This window comes from Struthio camelus, chromosome 28, assembly GCF_040807025.1.
Source record: "Struthio camelus isolate bStrCam1 chromosome 28, bStrCam1.hap1, whole genome shotgun sequence".
Classification (NCBI taxonomy): Eukaryota; Metazoa; Chordata; class Aves; order Struthioniformes; family Struthionidae; genus Struthio; species Struthio camelus.
This window is the reverse complement of record NC_090969.1, coordinates 1,868,726-1,886,990: the sequence shown is the minus strand read 5'-3', so window position 1 is coordinate 1,886,990 and position 18,265 is coordinate 1,868,726. Positions and strand designations below refer to the sequence as shown.

At 46.0% G+C, this 18,265-nt stretch overlaps 2 protein-coding genes across 2 annotated transcripts; both read right to left on the bottom strand.

Annotated features, from left to right (window-relative positions):
- Positions 1-506: 506 nt before the first annotated feature.
- On the bottom strand, positions 507-4,477 carry LOC104152571 (keratin, type II cytoskeletal 5). The gene is made up of 9 exons (XM_009687976.2): positions 3,933-4,477; positions 3,167-3,381; positions 2,809-2,869; positions 2,586-2,681; positions 2,191-2,355; positions 1,808-1,933; positions 1,337-1,557; positions 1,020-1,054; positions 507-914 (listed from the first exon to the last, which is right to left on the bottom strand). The coding sequence occupies exons 1-9, from the start codon at positions 4,428-4,430 to the stop codon at positions 709-711; spliced, it is 1,623 nt and encodes a 540-aa protein (XP_009686271.2). The 5' UTR covers positions 4,431-4,477; the 3' UTR covers positions 507-708.
- Positions 4,478-8,125: 3,648 nt separating this feature from the next.
- LOC104152351 (keratin, type II cytoskeletal 5) lies at positions 8,126-13,307 on the bottom strand. The gene is made up of 9 exons (XM_009687666.2): positions 12,571-13,307; positions 11,382-11,596; positions 10,767-10,827; positions 10,473-10,568; positions 10,063-10,227; positions 9,705-9,830; positions 9,064-9,284; positions 8,778-8,809; positions 8,126-8,659 (listed from the first exon to the last, which is right to left on the bottom strand). Exons 1-9 carry the CDS (start codon positions 13,078-13,080, stop codon positions 8,463-8,465), a joined length of 1,623 nt encoding a protein of 540 aa, XP_009685961.1. The 5' UTR covers positions 13,081-13,307; the 3' UTR covers positions 8,126-8,462.
- Between the last annotated feature and the right edge of the window lie 4,958 nt (positions 13,308-18,265).

Sequence of the window (18,265 nt, the reverse complement as noted above, 5' to 3'; positions counted from 1 at the left end):
TGATAATGGGCACTCCGTTGTTCTTCTAAAAGAGTGCAAAGAGTGCAAAGTCACTGATCTTTCCCATTTCTAACTATGGCAATGCCACTGATGGGATTTTATTAGCCCCTGCAGCTAGTGTGTGTATGGAACAGTGTGATCTGAATTATGTCCTTGCTTGAGCAAAACTAGACTTATAACCCTACATGACTCATCACATAAGATCTTGAAAGATTACAGGGTTTTAGGTGCAATTGAGGTGGTGTGAAAATGCTGAGATGCTTTAATGGAGAAAGGAAGATAGAAGGGTGTTTTCTCTTTCTCTTCCTACCAGGAAGAGAAAAACACTTTCTTCCTTGATATGAGAGATGCCTTTGGGATTGCAATGAGTGTAGACGAAGGAGGAAAAAGCCTCAACTGTTATGCGTATGACTTGTGTTTCCCTTCAACTCTGTTCTGCTGTATCTGCCACTCTTTTCCCTGCAATCCTGTAAAGTATTTGGAATTAAAAGAGAATGCAACGTAATGAATTCTGCGTGGCTTTTATTAGACAAACACTGGGAAATGAGGCGCTCGGAGTAAAATAACAAACAGGAGCATGACACGACTTGTATAAATAGGGACAGACAAGTTTGACTTCTAAATCTTTTGCAAGTAATAGAGTAAGAACTACATGCAATACAAAACGAAACCTAGCGCACGCTAGCTAACAGTACTGATGTCTCCACTTTAATAGCATCTTTTGGTTGAAGAGGTGGTAGAGACATATTTCACGCTGGAGCTGCTTCCGCCTCCCACACATGACCTAGCCATGCCTTGTCCACTTCCAGAGCTGAAGCCAGTTCCTCCAGCACAGACCCCGCCACCAACACCGAGTCCGCTGCTGCCTCCGAGGGTGAGACAGTTTCCACTTCCATATCCCGTTCTGGTCACAGCTGCAAAGGGAAAACACCATCTTCGTAGACATCCATGAACACTGGCCACTGAGTGGCAGAGACACAAATGTAAAGGTCACAAAACTATCTTTAAAAGGGACTTACAGATATTCACTGCACTGGCACCTTCCCCAGACAGCCTGTTCGGGAGCAAAATGAAAGACACAATTCAAGAGGAGCCCATGGGCACAAACTGGCTGAAAATGCAGGAGAATTTCCTTAGATTATTTTTGGTAAATGCTGGAAAGTTTACATGAAAGGCTACTATTTTCCCAGAAGGGTCATCTCCATAGGAGATTGCTTGCTTTTAAACTGGTTTTGGGTGTCTCTCAAGGTGAGAAGCCCAGGGATCTCCTTTAAGGCTGACAAGAGTCTGCAAATCCATTGCAGATCTGGAAACCAGGACATAAAATTGCACCTACCTGCACTCCTCTCCCTCCAGCAGCTTTCTGTAGGTGGCGATCTCGATGTCCAGGGCCAGCTTGACGTTCATGAGCTCCTGGTACTCACGGAGCTGCCGAGCCAGGTCTACCTTGGCCTTCTGCAGGGCATCTTCCAGCTCGGCCAGTTTTGCCCTGGCATCCTTGAGGGCCAGCTCGCCGCGCTGCTCAGCATCCGCAATGGCTGTCTGCAAACTGACACACTGTGGGAGGAAAAAAAGAGGTTAGATCCCCCATCCAGAAAGTAGACTGGTTCTCTCTCTGCCCTGAAGACAAGAGGTGTGGTCTAGATGCAGAAGAGTTTAGATTAACAGGTAGGGGTGTGATTTTAGTGATCCCTGACCTTATCTGTATTCTGGGCCTGGTCACAGCCTGGATTAAATCTAACTTCACGCTATGAAATTAGGCCACAGAAAGTGTTAAAAGACTTCTACCGATTCTACCGTCCTTTACCTGTTTCTTCACGCCGTCGATTTCAGACCGCAGGCGCTGGACGTGACGGTTGAGCTCAGAGATCTCCTGCTTGGTGTTGCGGAGGTCGTCCCCGTGCCTGCCGGCTGTAGCCTGCAGCTCTTCATACTGTCACAGAGGGAGGAACAATCATTCCAGGTAAAACCCATTGGTTTTGGAGCAAAGCAGTGTGTGGGGATGTGGGTGTTTGCACTCAGAAGCATGGGTCCCTTCTTGATCCCAAATTAGCCCTTTAGAGCTTTACAGGACTATTGAATTTGAAAATACCTGGTATCATAAAAAACACAGTGGGACCTGCCTCCCCTTGAGAATTTGGAGGAGGGAGCGTGATTTGCCCCTTGCAGACATTCTTCCTGAGCACTCACCCTGGACTGGTACCAGGACTCAGCCTCTGCCCGGCTCCGGTTGGCGATGTCCTCATACTGTGCTTTGACCTCTGCAATGATGCTGTCCATGTCTAGGCTGCGGTTGTTGTCCATGGTCAGGATGACAGAGGTGTCTGAGATCTGTGTCTGCATCTGAGACAGTTCCTGAAAAAGCAGCAGTTATTTGGATGAGTTGCAGGAGTGAGAATGTCTTGTGCTCAGAGGGAGGAAACCCCCCAGGTGGAAGGTAAAGCTGAATGCACAAAGGATTTTTTTCCAAGAAACATTAAGATAGGGTAAAAACAACGATGGTAGTCCATGCAAAAGCATAACAGAGGGGAAAAGGAAGGCAAGAACATGTCAACTGCGAGGAGGATGTAAACGCTGGTGCTTACTGCCTCATAGAGGGCCCTGAGGAAATCTATCTCCTCTACGAGGGAGTCCAGCCTGGCTTGCAGCTCTGTCTTGGTCATGTAGGCAGCATCCACCTCCTAGAAGAAGAAAAACGTCACAGAAATGAAGCTTTTTTCTGAGGAGCTGAGGAAAAGGTAGAGAATGTGTTTCCTGCTATGGTTACACCGACTACAAGCAGGGCCAGGAAATGGAGTGTGTACCCACCTTCTTCAGGATAACAAATTCGTTCTCCACAGCTGCACGCTTGTTGATCTCCTCTTCATATCTGGGGGATGGAAATGAAGGGTTTGTCTAGGCTTGTAAAGAAGTCATTTTGTGCAAAAATATTTGCAGGACTGGGCTCTAACTTTTTATGTATATAGCCCCATAACTTTCTGCCTGTCACTTTTAGCCATGGGGAAGCAAGGCTGTGTATGTCTCATATGCAAACCTGGGCTTTACTCAGAAGATGATATCAGAGAAAAGGCATTCTTTTCTTTTTGATTGCACAGATACAATAGGGAGCTGGCATCTGTCACAGCCCACCTTGTTCACTGGGCAGATCACAGGTGAATAGACTTACTTGTTCTTGAAATCCTCAGCAAGACTTTGCACCTTGTTCAGCTCCCCTGCCAAGTTCTCCTTGTCTGCCAGCAAGTTGTTCAGCTGTCTCCTGAGGTTGTTGATGTAGGTCTCGAAGAGGGGCTCAATGTTGTTTATGACAGTTTTGTTTCCTTGTTCTTGCAGAAGGGCCCACTTGGTCTCCAAGACCTTGTTTTCTTGCTCAAGGAATCGGACCTGGAAAGGGGAAGTAGGTTTTTCAGAAAGGCAGTGGTTTTAGGAGACCTTACATTGGAGAAGCAGGGTACAGTCCTGCAAGGTACAGGGGCACTTGCTGGGAGGTAGGAACTCTCAGCACTCAGGGAACACCTGAGAATTTCTACTCAAAGACTGGACTATAGCAGAAGGATTGTTGAAGGCCACAAGGATGGAAACAGGCATTGCAAATCTGATGTTAATTTTCCAGCTCATATGGCAAACTCTGCCTCCTTATATCCTCTATCACTATTTCCCCTCTATTGCCTGATCTGAGAATGCTAGAACTGATCTGGAAACCTCTGTATGCAGGGCTCATCTCAGCATTAAGGAGTGGGATGAATGGTCTCAAACTGAGGATCTTTCAGGTTTTACTCTCAGGCTGCTGACATTAGAAACGGCAGTGCATGAAGAGCAAAATTGCTGATAACAATATAACGATAACAATATAACAATAACAATATAAGTTGTCCTTACTTGTTTTTCCCTGCTGCAGAATCAGCACAAAGCAATTGAGAAATCTCATGTCTCACCTTGTCGATGAAGGAGGCAAATTTGTTGTTGAGGGTTTGGATCTGTTCCTTCTCATCCTTACGGATACTCTGGATGTTGGGGTCGATCTCCAGGTTGAGAGGTTTCAAAAGGTTCTGGTTGACCGAGACTTCATGGATGCCCCCAGCTGGGAGAGCAGGGAATCCAGGGCCTGCCATGCCACCACCAAACCTGAAGGCACCGCCAGCTGCACCACCAAAACCACAGGCAATTCCAGAGCCAGCACCAAAACCTGCAGGGCCGTAGAAGCCACCACCCCTTCCAGCCACGGAGATCCTCTTGCATCCACCAAGGCTATAGAGGCTCCTGCTTCCAAAACCTCCACCATATCTTCCAAACCCAGCGGTGGTACCACAGCTTCCACCTTGGGATACAGAACGTGAGCAGAAGCTGGTGCTGCTGCAGGTATTGGGGATGTAGGCAGAAGCAGCGCTGAAGCCAATTTTGCTCTGGTTCCTAACAGCACACTGGCGAGACATGGCAGCTGATCTGAGCAGAGCGAGAGCTGTAGAAAGAATAAAGCAGTAAGGAGGTGACTGAAGGCAGGAAGATGAAGCTGTACTCCCCCTGGGCTGAGACTGGCCCTTTTATACCCTTGCAAGCTGGGGATGGGTCTGGCGTGGTGCTCATCTTACTGATTAACTGGGCTTGGCACACCCAGCAGCAATGCGAACAGTGAGTTCACTGTGAGCACATGCACCTATGAAGCACTTGCAAAGTGCAAGAATTGCATTTTTCTGTGACAGTCATGGTCTAGCTGTTGAAATATCTGTGAAAACACTAAATACTGCCTGGTCAACTCTTGTTCACAGCCATTCTTCTCCTTCCTTTTACCTGTGCAGTCAGATGGTTCCCTGTGTTAGGCAAGTGCTCACTCATCCGTATTTCATGGTGAATCAATCCCTTTCTTGCGTAAGGACACATTCTTTCACTGTGCAGTGGTCCAAGGTGTGAGAACTTTGCTAGTGTGGGTCGTCCTTTTCCTAATGCTGTGGTTTTGAATAAGCCCCAGCAGGGCATCAGCACCTCAGGCCTCAACTTGTTGGGAATTTTGGACACCTGTTTTCATGCCCAAACAGGAGGTCTTTAAACTAGAGCAGATACAGAAGGCAGAAAAAAGTGATGGAGGGACAGCCAGGATGGTGATGAGGCATTAATACAAGTCTTGGACCGTCAGCTATCAAAAACCAGCTGGGGACTGGGAAGGACACGGACAGAATGGCATTCAGACCTTTTCTTTCTGCAGAAAGTGTCTATGTTTCATTCTGATTCAGACTGACAGGTGACGAAATATCTGAATGTGCCCTGGGAGGGAGTTTCCGTTGGCTGTTACAACACAAAACCTGACCTGGCAATTTATGCAGGCTTCACCTTTGCAGACTTTATGCTGTCTCCTGACTCATTAGGTGACCTTGTCTCTACGTGGTGTTCCCAGGCTGCCCTCCGCGCACCAATCTGTTGTCTTTCTTCTCCAGTATCTCTTACTCACAAGGAAATGTAGTGTTCAGGATCAGGGCTTGCAGAACTGTTCAGACAACTCCCTCTACTCTTATATTGCATGGCTCCCAGGGAATGTGAAGTAGTGCATTTCTCCAGTGAAAGCCACACGTGCTTTCTTGAATTGCCATATGCACGCTGTGCAGAAACACTGTACACGTAGGCACTTGTCCCAAAGCAGGTGAGATGCTTAAAGGTCTCTCCCAGGAGCTTGTCTGGGTGCCTATAACTTTGGTGATGGACCTGCTTCCTTCAGACCCTGCAGCTCTTTGGGTTTGCACCGTGCCAGGTACATCTCTCTTGTCGATGCCCGTGCATAACCTGAGCACCTGTTCATCAGAGGTGTTAGCAGTGTACCTGCAGAGCGCTTGCTGGGAAGTTGTATCCTTCCTCAGTCATTAAAAAGACGTGCTGGCACTGGGATATGGAGCAGGCGTTTGCAGACGCATCTTTCAAGTGCGTGTTTGTGCTTGCCATTTCACGCTCAGAGGCCAGGCAATCAATTGAGTTTGGCCAGAAGGTCCCTGGAGGGTAATTTGCAGATGCCTGTCATCTCTTTTTGCCTCTCAGCCATGCTTTTTTTTTTTTTCTTTTTCCTTTCCTAATTTTTTCATTACACACCCTGGAATGAAGCAAAAATAACTGTTCTAGGAGTGTTTTGACTATTTTGAGTTATGACATGCAGCAGTTTGAGAGAGGAGCTTCTGTGACTAAGCTGCAGATTGTATCTGTCTCGAAGAACTCTGTGAATGTGCTGTAGGTAGCAATTAGTGATCAGGGAGTTTGGAGGTACAGTTCCCTCTGCATGTTGCAAATTTGAGCCCCTGAGTGCAAGCGGCATTCATTTTGTTATGACTAAGGTCTTAACTTGAGCTATGCTAGAATTAATGAGGGCTGTCCTCTCCTACTGGAATGCAAGCCCCGGGTCATCTCTACGGCTCTGTTTAACTGGTCGAGTAGGAGCGCATGCAGAAGGCTAGGTACGTTGTGATTGGAGCCCTGCTGTGGAGCAAGGACAGTTGTACGTTATCCAGAGATCCAAACCTGTGTCTGTTGCTTTTTCTGGTATCTTACTTAAAATGCGATGCTCAGGACAGATCAGTGTTCTGGCCTCAGTTTTTCCCCTGCTAAATGAAGGGCTTTGTAATCTCTGTGCTATGATCCAGGTGTTGATGCAATGGATGGCATCCGTTTGACTTGCCTGTCGGCTATATACGTTACATCCTGTTTGGTTAGAAAGTGTGTTTGGGCAGCAATGAGGAAGACCATTACTTAGCCTTGCCCAGGCTGCTGTTTGGAGGGAGGAGAGAGATTGTTCCTCCTTAGAAAGTCACTGTGTACTCAGCAGGGAGAAGTGCCTGGAGAGATGGTGGAGCAGGAGGGGAGAGCTACAACAGACCCGGAACCAAGCCTGCAAGGTTTTGTGGAGAAGGAGTTTTTCTGAAGGATATGGAGAGGAACGTGCAGAGCTCAGAACACCCTAGGAAATCACTGGAAGCTGCTAGTCTTGAAAGCAAACCTGAATACAGTCTCTTTCAGGGACTACCAGTTCCCCTCTACTCACCCATCTCTTTGAGTATTTTTCCAAGAGTCCCAATCTATCCATTCCCTGAACTTACTGAGATACGCGGGGGGTTGGGTGGTTTTTTTTTTTTCCAAATCTCCTGTGTTTGTTCAACTCATCTTCCTCTCCCAGGGCAGTGAAGTCTATCACTTCTTTGTAGCTTTCAGCCAGACGATGCTCTGCTTTTGCTTCTCAATTAATTTCTCCCGATTACTCAGAACCACATCTAAAATTCCTACACCTCTGGTTTTCTCTACCTTCTCAAAACAAGATCTTGTCTCCAGTGCATTCTAGGAATGTGAAGAAACATTTGGATGGTGAAGACTTTCTCTTTCTGAAAAGTATCCAGGTCACCAGAGTCTCCTGTAATTAGCTCATCCCATCCTTAGATATTTCTGATAGCTGTTGAGTGGGAGATCTCTCCCCTCAACGTAACATGAATGCATATAGACTGGACCCTCTGCTGGCTTGTAGTCAAAGGAGAGAGAACGTGAATTTCCAAGGCCCAAGATAAATATCTAAAACAGGGTGGACAGCGTGCCGTACTCTGAATGGAGAGGGCATCCCATCAGCCTACTCAGACGGCTGTTTGCGCTGCTGGCGTCTACACTTAGGTGAGAAAGCTCCCAGTAAATGGGGTTTCTAGATGGACTGATAGTCTTGAACAAGTTGGGTGGTTGCTCTGACTCCCCTGGTAATTAGTTCCCTATTGTTATGTGTTTGTACAGGTACATCGCTCACTTGCCAATGCCCTTTGCACCCATTGGGAGCCAGGCTGTTGGCTGTAGTATGGTTGGAAGCTGCATAGTAAATGAATCTTAGACCTTCTTTTCCCCCTGTGCCTGACTCTTGCCTTGGCGTGCCCTGCCTTTAGCTTCCAGGTGTTTTACTTGCACAGTGCAAAGATCTGGTGCATTGAAATCAATGGCAAAAATCCCTTTGGTGCTTACGCTCTGTGTGTTTTGGCTACTAATGGGGAGATTCAAGAAATGTGAATGAGGAGCAGAAATCTGCACCTCTAACTGGGCAGGGCCCTAGGAAAAGTGCTCGTTACCTGCATTTGCATTTGCTGTTCCATGTCATTTAATTAATAAAGGTCCACACAATAGAATAAGTTACATATGCATTTTATTAGACAAACACCAGAAAGTGAAGAGAGACAAACAGTCATAGGATATATTTTATATACAAAATCTGGCCAAAAATGCTGAGCTGTAACAAGCAAGTTGCGAATTTAAAAGCTGGACTAGTGTTCAGTAGCAGAGCCCTACACGGCACGTGCTAGACAGCATGGCTGAGAGAGAGTTCCTAAAGTGAGGCTCTTGTGCGACAAGACATAGGATTTAGGAGGCTAACTCTAGGCCCTCATCCTGTTGAACCCAACTATACTTTAATAAAGGACCAGTGTTAAGGTGTGTTCTGGCGAGTGAAGACGTCTGAACCAAAATCTTTAGCTTCGGTAACTTCTTCTGGTTGAGGAGGTTGAGACAAACTTCACGCTGGAGCTGCTGCCAGCTCCAAGGGTGGTGCTGCTAACGCCGGGACCATTTCCACAGCTGAAGCTGTTCCCCATGCTGCACACTCCCCCTCCCATACCAACATTGCTTCCTCCTCCGTATCCTGTTCCAATAGTTGTTCTGGTCACGGCTACAAAAAAGAAACAGGCAGAGCTTTCAGTCTCTCAGGGTATCAGTCTCTCAGGGGCAGAGATGTGCTCAGAGACTAGTGCTGAAATCAGGTAAGTACATGTATTTTAGTGACTTACATATATTCACTGGGACACCGTCTCCAGCCAGCCTGTTAGGGGACAGAACACAGCAAAGTAAGAGATAAGAAGCTTCACTGGGGGGTATACAGGATGTTTCTTAGAGGCTTTTCAGTAGAAAAGTAAACACTTGGCATGATTCGTGGATGCTTCCTGCGATGCTATTCCTTTCCCCCTCCAGGATGCCCTGTTTAGCCTGTGCATTTCAGAATTGCTGAACATCTCCAGCACTTGCATTGCTTTGTCCTCCAACATCAGGACCAGAAGGGATGTGTTTGCCACCTACCTGCACTCCTCTCCCTCCAGCAGCTTTCTGTAGGTGGCGATCTCGATGTCCAGGGCCAGCTTGACGTTCATGAGCTCTTGGTACTCACGGAGCTGCCGAGCCAGGTCTGCCTTGGCCTTCTGCAGGGCGTCTTCCAGCTCGGCCAGTTTTGCCTTGGCGTCCTTGAGGGCCAGCTCCCCACGTTCTTCAGCATCCGCGATGGCTGTTTTCAGGTTCGCGCACTAGAGAAGAGAAACTGGCAGCCAAATTCTCTATCCAGGTCCTAGACTTGTTCTTTTTGTGCCCTGCAATTACAAGGTCTGATTCGAGCAGTGAGGACGGGCTTAACCTGCAGGGACCTGAGGTTAGTGCTCATAGAAAAGGTTTGTGTTGAGGGCCGAACTGCTAACTCCAAACCTGCTTACATTCCTTAGGGTTTTACCCAAGTTCTGTTCATTTATTTGCCTCTTTGGCAGCACCATCAGTCTAACAGGTTTTAGTGGCAGTTCTGTTTTGAGAGAAAAAGGGTCACACTGAGCAGGACTTGCTGAGGTTTCCTCTGATTTTTTCCCCTGCCTCTCTGTTCAAAGTCAAGGGGATAAATTGGCCCAGGTGATGCAGCTAAGAAGGCAAAACCCTGTATATTTTCTGCTGCCCTTTACCTGTTTCTTCACGCCGTCGATTTCAGACCGCAGGCGCTGGACGTGACGGTTGAGCTCAGAGATCTCCTGCTTGGTGTTGCGGAGGTCGTCTCCGTGCCTGCCGGCTGTAGCCTGCAGCTCTTCATACTGTCACAGAGGGAGGAACAATCATTCCAGGTAAAACCCATTGGTTTTGGAGCAAAGCAGTGTGTGGGGAGGGAGGTGCTGGAAAGCACGGGTCTGTTCTTGAGCCCAAACTAGCAGCGGGAGTGTTGCTGTGCAATACACAGTGTTTGAGATGTTCTTTCAGAAGAGTCAGTCCTTATCGGTTCAGGAAAAGACATGAAGGTAATAGAATGGAAACCCCCAATTCCTTCACCTTGGTTTGGTACCAGGACTCAGCTTCAGCCCGGCTCCTGTTGGCGATGTCCTCGTATTGCGCTTTGACCTCTGAGATGATGCTGTCCAGGTCCAGGTTTCGGTTGTTGTCCATGGTCAGGATGACAGAGGTGTCAGAGATCTGGGTCTGCATCTGAGACAGTTCCTGCAAAGTGAGGAGGAGATTAGGTGAGCTAATTCACTTTGGAGACTTTTTCATACTTACAGATGAGTATGCAGATCTGGGAGAGGCTACAGATCATTATCTAAGCTAAGACAGTTGGTATAACTCTGAAGAGGGAGAGGATGTAGCATCTCCGGAGGGAAGAAATTACAGGCTTTCAGAGGGAAGAAGGGAGGGACGCTCTTAACTTTGAAGGTATAAATGACTGGGGAGCTGGTTGTACTCACTGCTTCATAGAGGGCTCTCAGGAAATTAATTTCTTCAGATAGCGCATCTGCCTTGGCTTGTAGTTCCACCTTGTTCATATACGCAGCGTCTACATCCTGGAAGACGAGATATTTAGGTAGTGCGGTTTAAGCACTCTTATTAGCAAGTCAGGAGCATGCTTATCTCTGGTATAATAGTCCAGGAGAGAAGCCATAAAAAAAGCTTTTGGAATATGAATGAACAGATTTGTAAATGAACAGATGATTAGAGCTCTACAAGTAATAATTAAATTGTATTCTGCAGTTTGCTCTCACCTTCTTAAGTGTCACAAACTCATTCTCTGCAACTGTACGCCTGTTGATTTCATCTTCATACCTAATGGAGGGAGGCAGAAGAAGCATTTGTTTAGGCAAGTAACAGACAGAGGTGATTTTAGTTGGCTGGAATGAGCTTCCTTAGGAGCATTTTGCGTACGATGCTCTTCTCTCCTACAGAGCATCCGAACAAGAGACCACGAGCAAAGTTCCTAGGCTAAACTAGTTGAAACAAGTATATCAAAAATTTTTTTAAAGAATCTCTGCTATTCCTTTTTTCCTGTTTTTGGCCATTAGTCATACGACTTCTGCCTTTCTTAAGCAAATTAGGATGATATCCTGAAACTCGCGCACCTAGCATGTGATTTTTTTCTCAGTAGGTAATTTAGTCAATAAGTCTCTGATTGTATTCTAAATTATTCCCTGAATGTTTTGTGTATTTGGAACTCTGTTACCATATATCCTGAGAAAAAGGCACAGTCTTTGCTGTTAGGATTTTCCATGTCCCAGTATATTTTTAGAGGCTTACCTAAGTTCCCTGGTTGGCTTAAGGATGTGGAATGGAGAAGAACTGCCCCTACACGGGTAGGTAGATCACTAACTCAATAGACTTACTTCTTCTTGAAATCCTCAACCAGGTACTGTGTATTGACCAGCTCTCCTTCCAGCCTTCCCTTGTCGCTCAGCAAACTGTTTAGCTGCATCCTGAGATTGTTGATGTAAGTCTCAAAAAGCGGCTCAATGTTGCTTCTAACTGTTTTCATTCCCTGCTCCTGAAGCAGGCTCCACTTGGTCTCCAGCACTTTATTTTGTTGCTCGAGGAATCGGACCTGCGAGTAGAAATATCCTGAAGGTGTTTTGAAAGAACAGAGATTCTGGAGAATTTCCTTGCAAATACTGGATCTCAGTACTAGCTGAGGTGATGAAGTACCCCTTTCCAGCTGGTCTTTATACGCAAATTCTCATCTGGTAGAAGCAGGAATTTGTTGTTTGACTACAGGGACCCTGCTCAGTATTGCAAACTATCTCTGACTACTGATTTCCCTGCCCCATGCTTCCACTTCATCCCTTTGCTAAAACACAAGTTGCATACATTTTGTGTGAATGCTGCGTGCAAAATCAGATAAGGATCAAATCAGGGTTTGCATTCTTAATCAGGAAATAAAAAAAGCGCCAGTTCCTCCTCCTCTCAAATAATAGCCTCCCTCAAGATTTACCGAATAATGTAGCATTATCCTTGAAAACAAAGAGGAGCTGTTCAACTGGAACAGAAATAAACCAGATGCTCTGGTGCATCTAAAACATCAACAAGGAAATGAAGGAGACAGACATTGTCAGCTTGAATTTTGCTATTTTGAACTAACAGTCCAAACAGATTGGTACTGTTTCACTGATGGCTTTAAATGTCTTTTAGGGAAATTCACACCATGAGAAATTTACTTCTCCCTAGTGCCAATTTGTGTGATTCCTTTCTCAATCCTTTTAGATGGATTGCTCACATCTCACTTTAAACCATCTAAGAGCCTGTTGTGAAGGCTTCTACAACGCTCAGGGCAGAGAGCCCAGCATGTCCAGAAGGATGGGATTGTCTCCTAGAGCTCTCTTTCTCCACTGCCTACTAACATCAAGTAGTAAATTAGGAGGACGTTGAATACTGGACGATTAATTCATAGCAACCACTATGTAGCAGGTACCATTCCCTGAAATTTCTGGGGACTGTGGCATGTTCCAGTTTAATTCCTCATTTCCAGGTTCTTCTTGATCAGCTTATGGGCTTGTAAGGCTCCTAAGAAAAGAATCTCACCTTGTCGATGAAGGAGGCAAATTTGTTGTTGAGGGTTTTGATTTGTTCCTTCTCCTCCTTTCGGATCCTCTGGATGCTGGGGTCAATCTCCAGGTTGAGAGGTTTCAGAAGGCTCTGGTTGACCGAGACTTCATGGATGCCCCCAGCTGGGAATCCAGGGCCACCCATGCCACCACCAAATGCACTATATCCATAGCCAGTGTTAACTGGCATGCCAAAGCCACCACCACAACCGTACACGCTACCAGCGCCGCCACCAAAACCTGCAGGTCCATAGAAGCCACCACCCCTTCCAGCCACGGAGATCCTCTTGCATCCACCAACACTGTAGAGGCTCCTGCTTCCAAAGCCACCACCAACCCTAGCAAACCCACTGCCAGCATTGCAGCCTCCGACTTGGCTGACAGAGCGTGAACTGAAGCTGGTGCGGCAGGTGTTTGGGACAACTGCAGAAGCAGTGCTGAAGCCACTTCTTCCCCTCTGGATCCGCACGGTGGACTGGCGAGACATTGCTGGTTTTTGGACTGGAATGGATGCTACAGCAAGAATAAAGGAGCGAAGGTGCTGGCCTGGAGCAAGGAGTAGGAGGGAAAAGAGAAAGATGAACCTGTGCTCTCCACGGGCTCAGAAGAGTCCTTTTATGCATTTATGAGACTGGGATGGGTTTGATGAGGTGGATCATCTTTCTGATTAATTAGGCTTGGCATGTCCAACAGCATTCTGGAGAGTGAACTCACTCCGCACACACACCCTTCTGAAATAATATAGCCAGGTTCTAAGCAACAATGATATTGTTTGGAAATAACTGTCGCCTTCTGCCGTCTTTGTAGAAAGCCAGACTCTTCACCGTATCGAAAGTTTCAGTGAGTCACTCTGGGCACAGAGAGGAAAACACGGTTCAAAATCCCTTGTCGCTCAACAGCTTTCTCACCTGAAAACTTTATCCCTCAGGATTGCTTTCACTACTTTTCTGTTCACAAGCAAGGTTTTAAAATGTTGCAGTTCCTTGTATTTTATACAAAGGAATCTGTTTCAGGCAGAGTGGTGTTTTACAGCGTGCCCTGCAGCAGAGTAAATTGTTTTATCGTGGGTTTTGAGGATGAAATGTACTGCTCAGTTCCCTCTATGCCACAACAGAAGAGCTGCAAAAATACCTCTGCTTCCAACTCTGTATGGGCTCAGCATCCTGATCTCTTCTGAAAATCTTGCCTCTGCAGACTTATTCTTCATGTCACTCTAAAAAATACAAGAATGAAAACAGAACGTTTTGACAAAGTCTTTTGTTCATGTGTGGCTTTTGGCAGCAATGCTCACAGCTACCATTCAGCTCTATCACAAATAGTTGTGCTGATACCTTGGCTTTGAAGATTTCAGCTTTGATATTTTAGGAGGATGGAAACAAACAAACAAACAGAACGAGGGGGAAAAAAAGGAGGTGGAAAGATTGTGGGAATGGGAACTGCTCTGAATTCGCTGGCTGTATGGAAATGGAGCACTCCAGGGCTGTTCCCAATTCACAGTTTATAAACACGACTGTAGTGTAGTTTCCCAAAGATTTAATCAGCTCTTTCAGGCAAGTGCTACATATCTGGTGTGCTTGAATTCACTAGAAAAGCACTCTGCAGGATTCCCCCTGCCTAGATCCACACCGGTAGCAATCTGGATGTGCTAAGATGCCCTGGATCTTCCCTTTCTCAGCTTCAGGTACTAATGCAGCCCTTTGTTTTGCATTTAGCATTGCAGGCAGATCGAGTAAGAAATCAAGTAGAAAATGTGAAAAATAACTTCATTTTGAGGAATGGCAAGCTTTTTTGGTCCTCATTGTGTTTGAAGTAGTTCAGAAAAAGATGATTCATACTTTGTTTATAGAAGCAGGATGAACTTGCAAACACATACTGCCGAACAGCTTCCTCCTCTGTTATCTGCAAGCCTGAGCAGCTGCTGGCCACAATACAAGTATAACATAATATCGAGGAATCACCACTGTGGAGGGGTGTTGTGCTTTGAACTACCTCTGTCTTGCAAGGTAGCAGAGTTAATTAAACCCCCAGAAGTACTTTGTGTCCCTGTTGTTTTCATGGCTGCTTTCTTTCAGATGCCGTTTACTTTTTAAAAGGAGGAGGGGAATAAATAGCAATTATTTATTTTGGTGTCAATTAGAAGATTGAGCTTTTATTGTAGACAGGGGCTTGATCCTGTGATTTTTGCCCAGCAGGGCTGTCTCACTGGTTCTGACTGTCCGCATATTTACACTCATGGGAACTGGAAGTAAATGGATTGCAGCCAAGGGATCTGCACCCGAAAGGTAGGGGATTACTGGTCAGTGTTAGGGCTTTGGACACCAATTGATGTATATCATGACTTGCATGCGTGAGGTTGACTTTTCCCTCCCACCCCATCACGGTGTGCTTGGTTCATGGGAGATGCAAGTCCCAGACAGCAAAATACTCAGAGACAAATGCAAGTTGCCAATCTTCTCCTTAAATGCCTATGGCTTCTTTGGGAGTTGCTCTCACATAACTTTGGCTATCTGAAGGGTTTTCTGTATGCTACATAGTCAGTGAAGATCACCACCAAATGGTAGATCCTCCCATCCTAAGGGAGATGGAAGGAAAGCCCCAGAGATTGCTTTCCATCTCCAGCCCTGTGCAGGTAGACCAGATGGCTGACTCAGAGCGCACAAAGTTAGCCAGGCTGAAACCCACCCTTGACTACCAACAGCATGATGCGTCAGGACTTTCCTTTTCCCCTAAGGCTGCTTTTACATATGAAACTCGTCTTTTTTGGCTGAAGAATACACCAACTGCGTTGGAGTCCATCGTTAATAATAGCAATGATACAGCTCCTCCAACCAAGTAAAAAGGAATTAATTACTTTCCATTTCACATTGGCACTAGGGTGAAGGTGATGCGGTTGTCACTCATGTGGAAGGAATTTGAGAGGAGAGGTAATTACAAAAGGCAGAACGGTGAGCACAAGGAGCTGTAGCTACAGGTTTGGGGTATGGGGTGATGGCTCAGGGGCCCCCACCCTGCTCTGTTGATGAAACACTGGGTTTCTAGGTAGCTCTTGGGGGAGTGTCTCCCATGCACTCTGCAGCTCTGGGCAAGTAAATGAATTTGCTTTTCAGATGCAGATAGCTGCTCTGATGTGGAGTTTTCTTCCTCCACCAGAGGATAATGCTTGTGTTCCCTCAAGTAGTTTTATCTGCTAATTCAAAGAAAAGGTTGCTGTGTTTGGGCCAGATAAGAACCACCTCCCTTGATGTGTTGGAGGCTGGCTGTGAGGTCAAGCAGGCTTCAGAGCCTCTTTCTTCCATTCCCCTCTTTGTTTTCCCTCCCCGGCTGAGCAGAGGGGGAAGGTGATGTCAGGCACGAATCCCCGACCCAGAGGCAGGAGATGCTGCTACAGAAGGCTGTAAACCTGAGGGTAAAGTCCTGGCCAAGTTTAGTTCTGGCACCATGCTGATGTCAAGGTAATAAATACTCCTTTGAAAGTAAGAAAGTGAATTCTGGCTATGCCAGGGCAATAAAGGCAATTCAGACCCCTCGAGTGAGACATTTGACCCATTTTCTGTGTACTTGGAGAGTGAGCAGGTGGTACCTCCAATAGTTTTTTGTCAGCTCCTCTCTGTCTTCTCTCTGCATCTCCACTCCTCTTCAGCATCTGCCCTGGAAGCATTTGTCTGGATGATGGATATCCTTTCTCAGACAATACTGAGATGCTTAAAAGTGCCTCTATGTATTTTCCTTGCAAAAATATATATATTCATAAAATAAGAGTATGTCTTACTAACTTGGGCTGGTTCACCTGTGCTGCCTAATATCAGTTTAATTATCAGTAAAGTCAAGGCTGTAATTTAGGTTAATTGCTTAAATTAAAGCCTTTGGGTTAAACTTGGGTTGCTAACCTAAATTCAAACCCTGCTTATTTTGACTGTAATTTACTATTTCATCTCGAGTTAATGAAGCTGGTCACCCTGAGCTTTTTCCTTGGGGTACCACGCGACTCACAGTGTCCCTGTGCTGCAGGGATGGGAACCTCTGAGAGCTCCCAAACGGGAGGCAAGTGTCCAGGAATCTCATTTCCCGAAGGGATGAATTAGGATGAACTTCTCAGAAGCTTTCCCATAGGTGTTGCCCTGTGATGGGCGTTGCAGTCCTTTGAGCATGTTCCCAGCAGTATCTGGAGGCCAGTGAGCTATTACTATTAGGTGACTTTGAAGTGTAGGTGTGACCTGCTTTCTCCAGATAATTATTTTCTGTGCTAGCACAGAGACACCAGTGCAGCCCAGGGTTCTGGAATAACTTTGCCTTCATTATTGTTGTTGTTGCCAGATGCTTCATGCAGAACGAGGAGGTCTCATTTCTCCCTATGGCTTGTAGTATGTTAAAAGAGTCTCTGACCTGAGATGGGTATCAGCTAACAACTCCTTCATCCAGTTCTGATACTTAGATGGTGGTACCCAAAGAAACCTAAATATCCTAAATTCCACTGTAACTCTTTGTGAGCCCCTCTTTAATCCACAAGTAGGTCTGCCGAGGTTAAGATCTCCTCCGAGCCCCACGTGGAAAGCAAGGTCTTTCCACGCTGAAGGTTATCGCAGCGGTGGTGTAATGTCTTCTCCTTTCTCAGGGCTCCAGGGTAAGTCTTTTTTTCCTGATAAAGTGCACGAGGCACTGGAGACTGCGTTGCTGGAAAGTCCTGTTGCTTCAGATCAGCTCTGCACCTGCATGTGTCATGTTCCACAGCTCTGTCCTGCGCACAAGCGTGTTCCCAGTACGAACTTCCTTCCAGAGAGCAGTAGAGTTTGTGTGAAGTTTAATTTGTCTGTATTAAAATGAACCAGATCCACATAATGCCATTCTTAGAGCATGCAGCTGGTAAGGTAATGAGGATTATCCATATGTCCTGGAAAGCATATCTGGTCAGAGCGGCCTGAGTTGGAGAGGCCTCATGTTTATTTACAATGCATTGCTATATTCCAGCGTGTGCTAGCCTGCAGGTCGCCAAGCTGCCATCGCACAGCGCTCAGCGCCACGCAGCACCTGGCGAACTCCGAACTCGGGTTGCTCTGGGCAGCAGGATATTGCTGCCCTGTTTAAATAGCAACGCTCAGACTGGAACGTGCCTTGCAGATTGTAGCTGGGAATATTGTTCTGCAGCTGATTTCATTGCGTCTTGTGTACCTTCCCTGCAGCCGTTTCACATTTTATTTCATTTTCAGACTATGTAAACCATTTAGAAATTAAAGAGCGTGAGCTCTTCGGTGAAAAATAAGATTTTGAGGCAAAAGCTGCAGAGTGTCATTTGGAAATGTTAAAGGGAGGTGTTTCAATATTCTAGAGACAGGATCTTTTCTGTAGAAAATACTGAAATGTAATATTGGTTAAAAGAATAATAAATAATAATAAATAAATAATAAAAGAATGTTTTTTAAATCCCATCATATTTGTTTATACTGCCAGCTAAAATTATTTGTCAAATTTTTACTTGAATTTGTGAGTTCTCCAGGTCTCTGCAAATCAGAAATAGATGACTGGAAGATGACTTTCTGCAAGTGCTGTCTGCTTTCTTGGAGAAGAGGTGACCAGGGTGGACTCTTAGAACACACCCCATGGAAACAGAAAAGAGACTGATAGCTGCTCGCTACTTCTTTTTTTAAGCTACTGAGCTCCATGCTCCCAGGAAACAC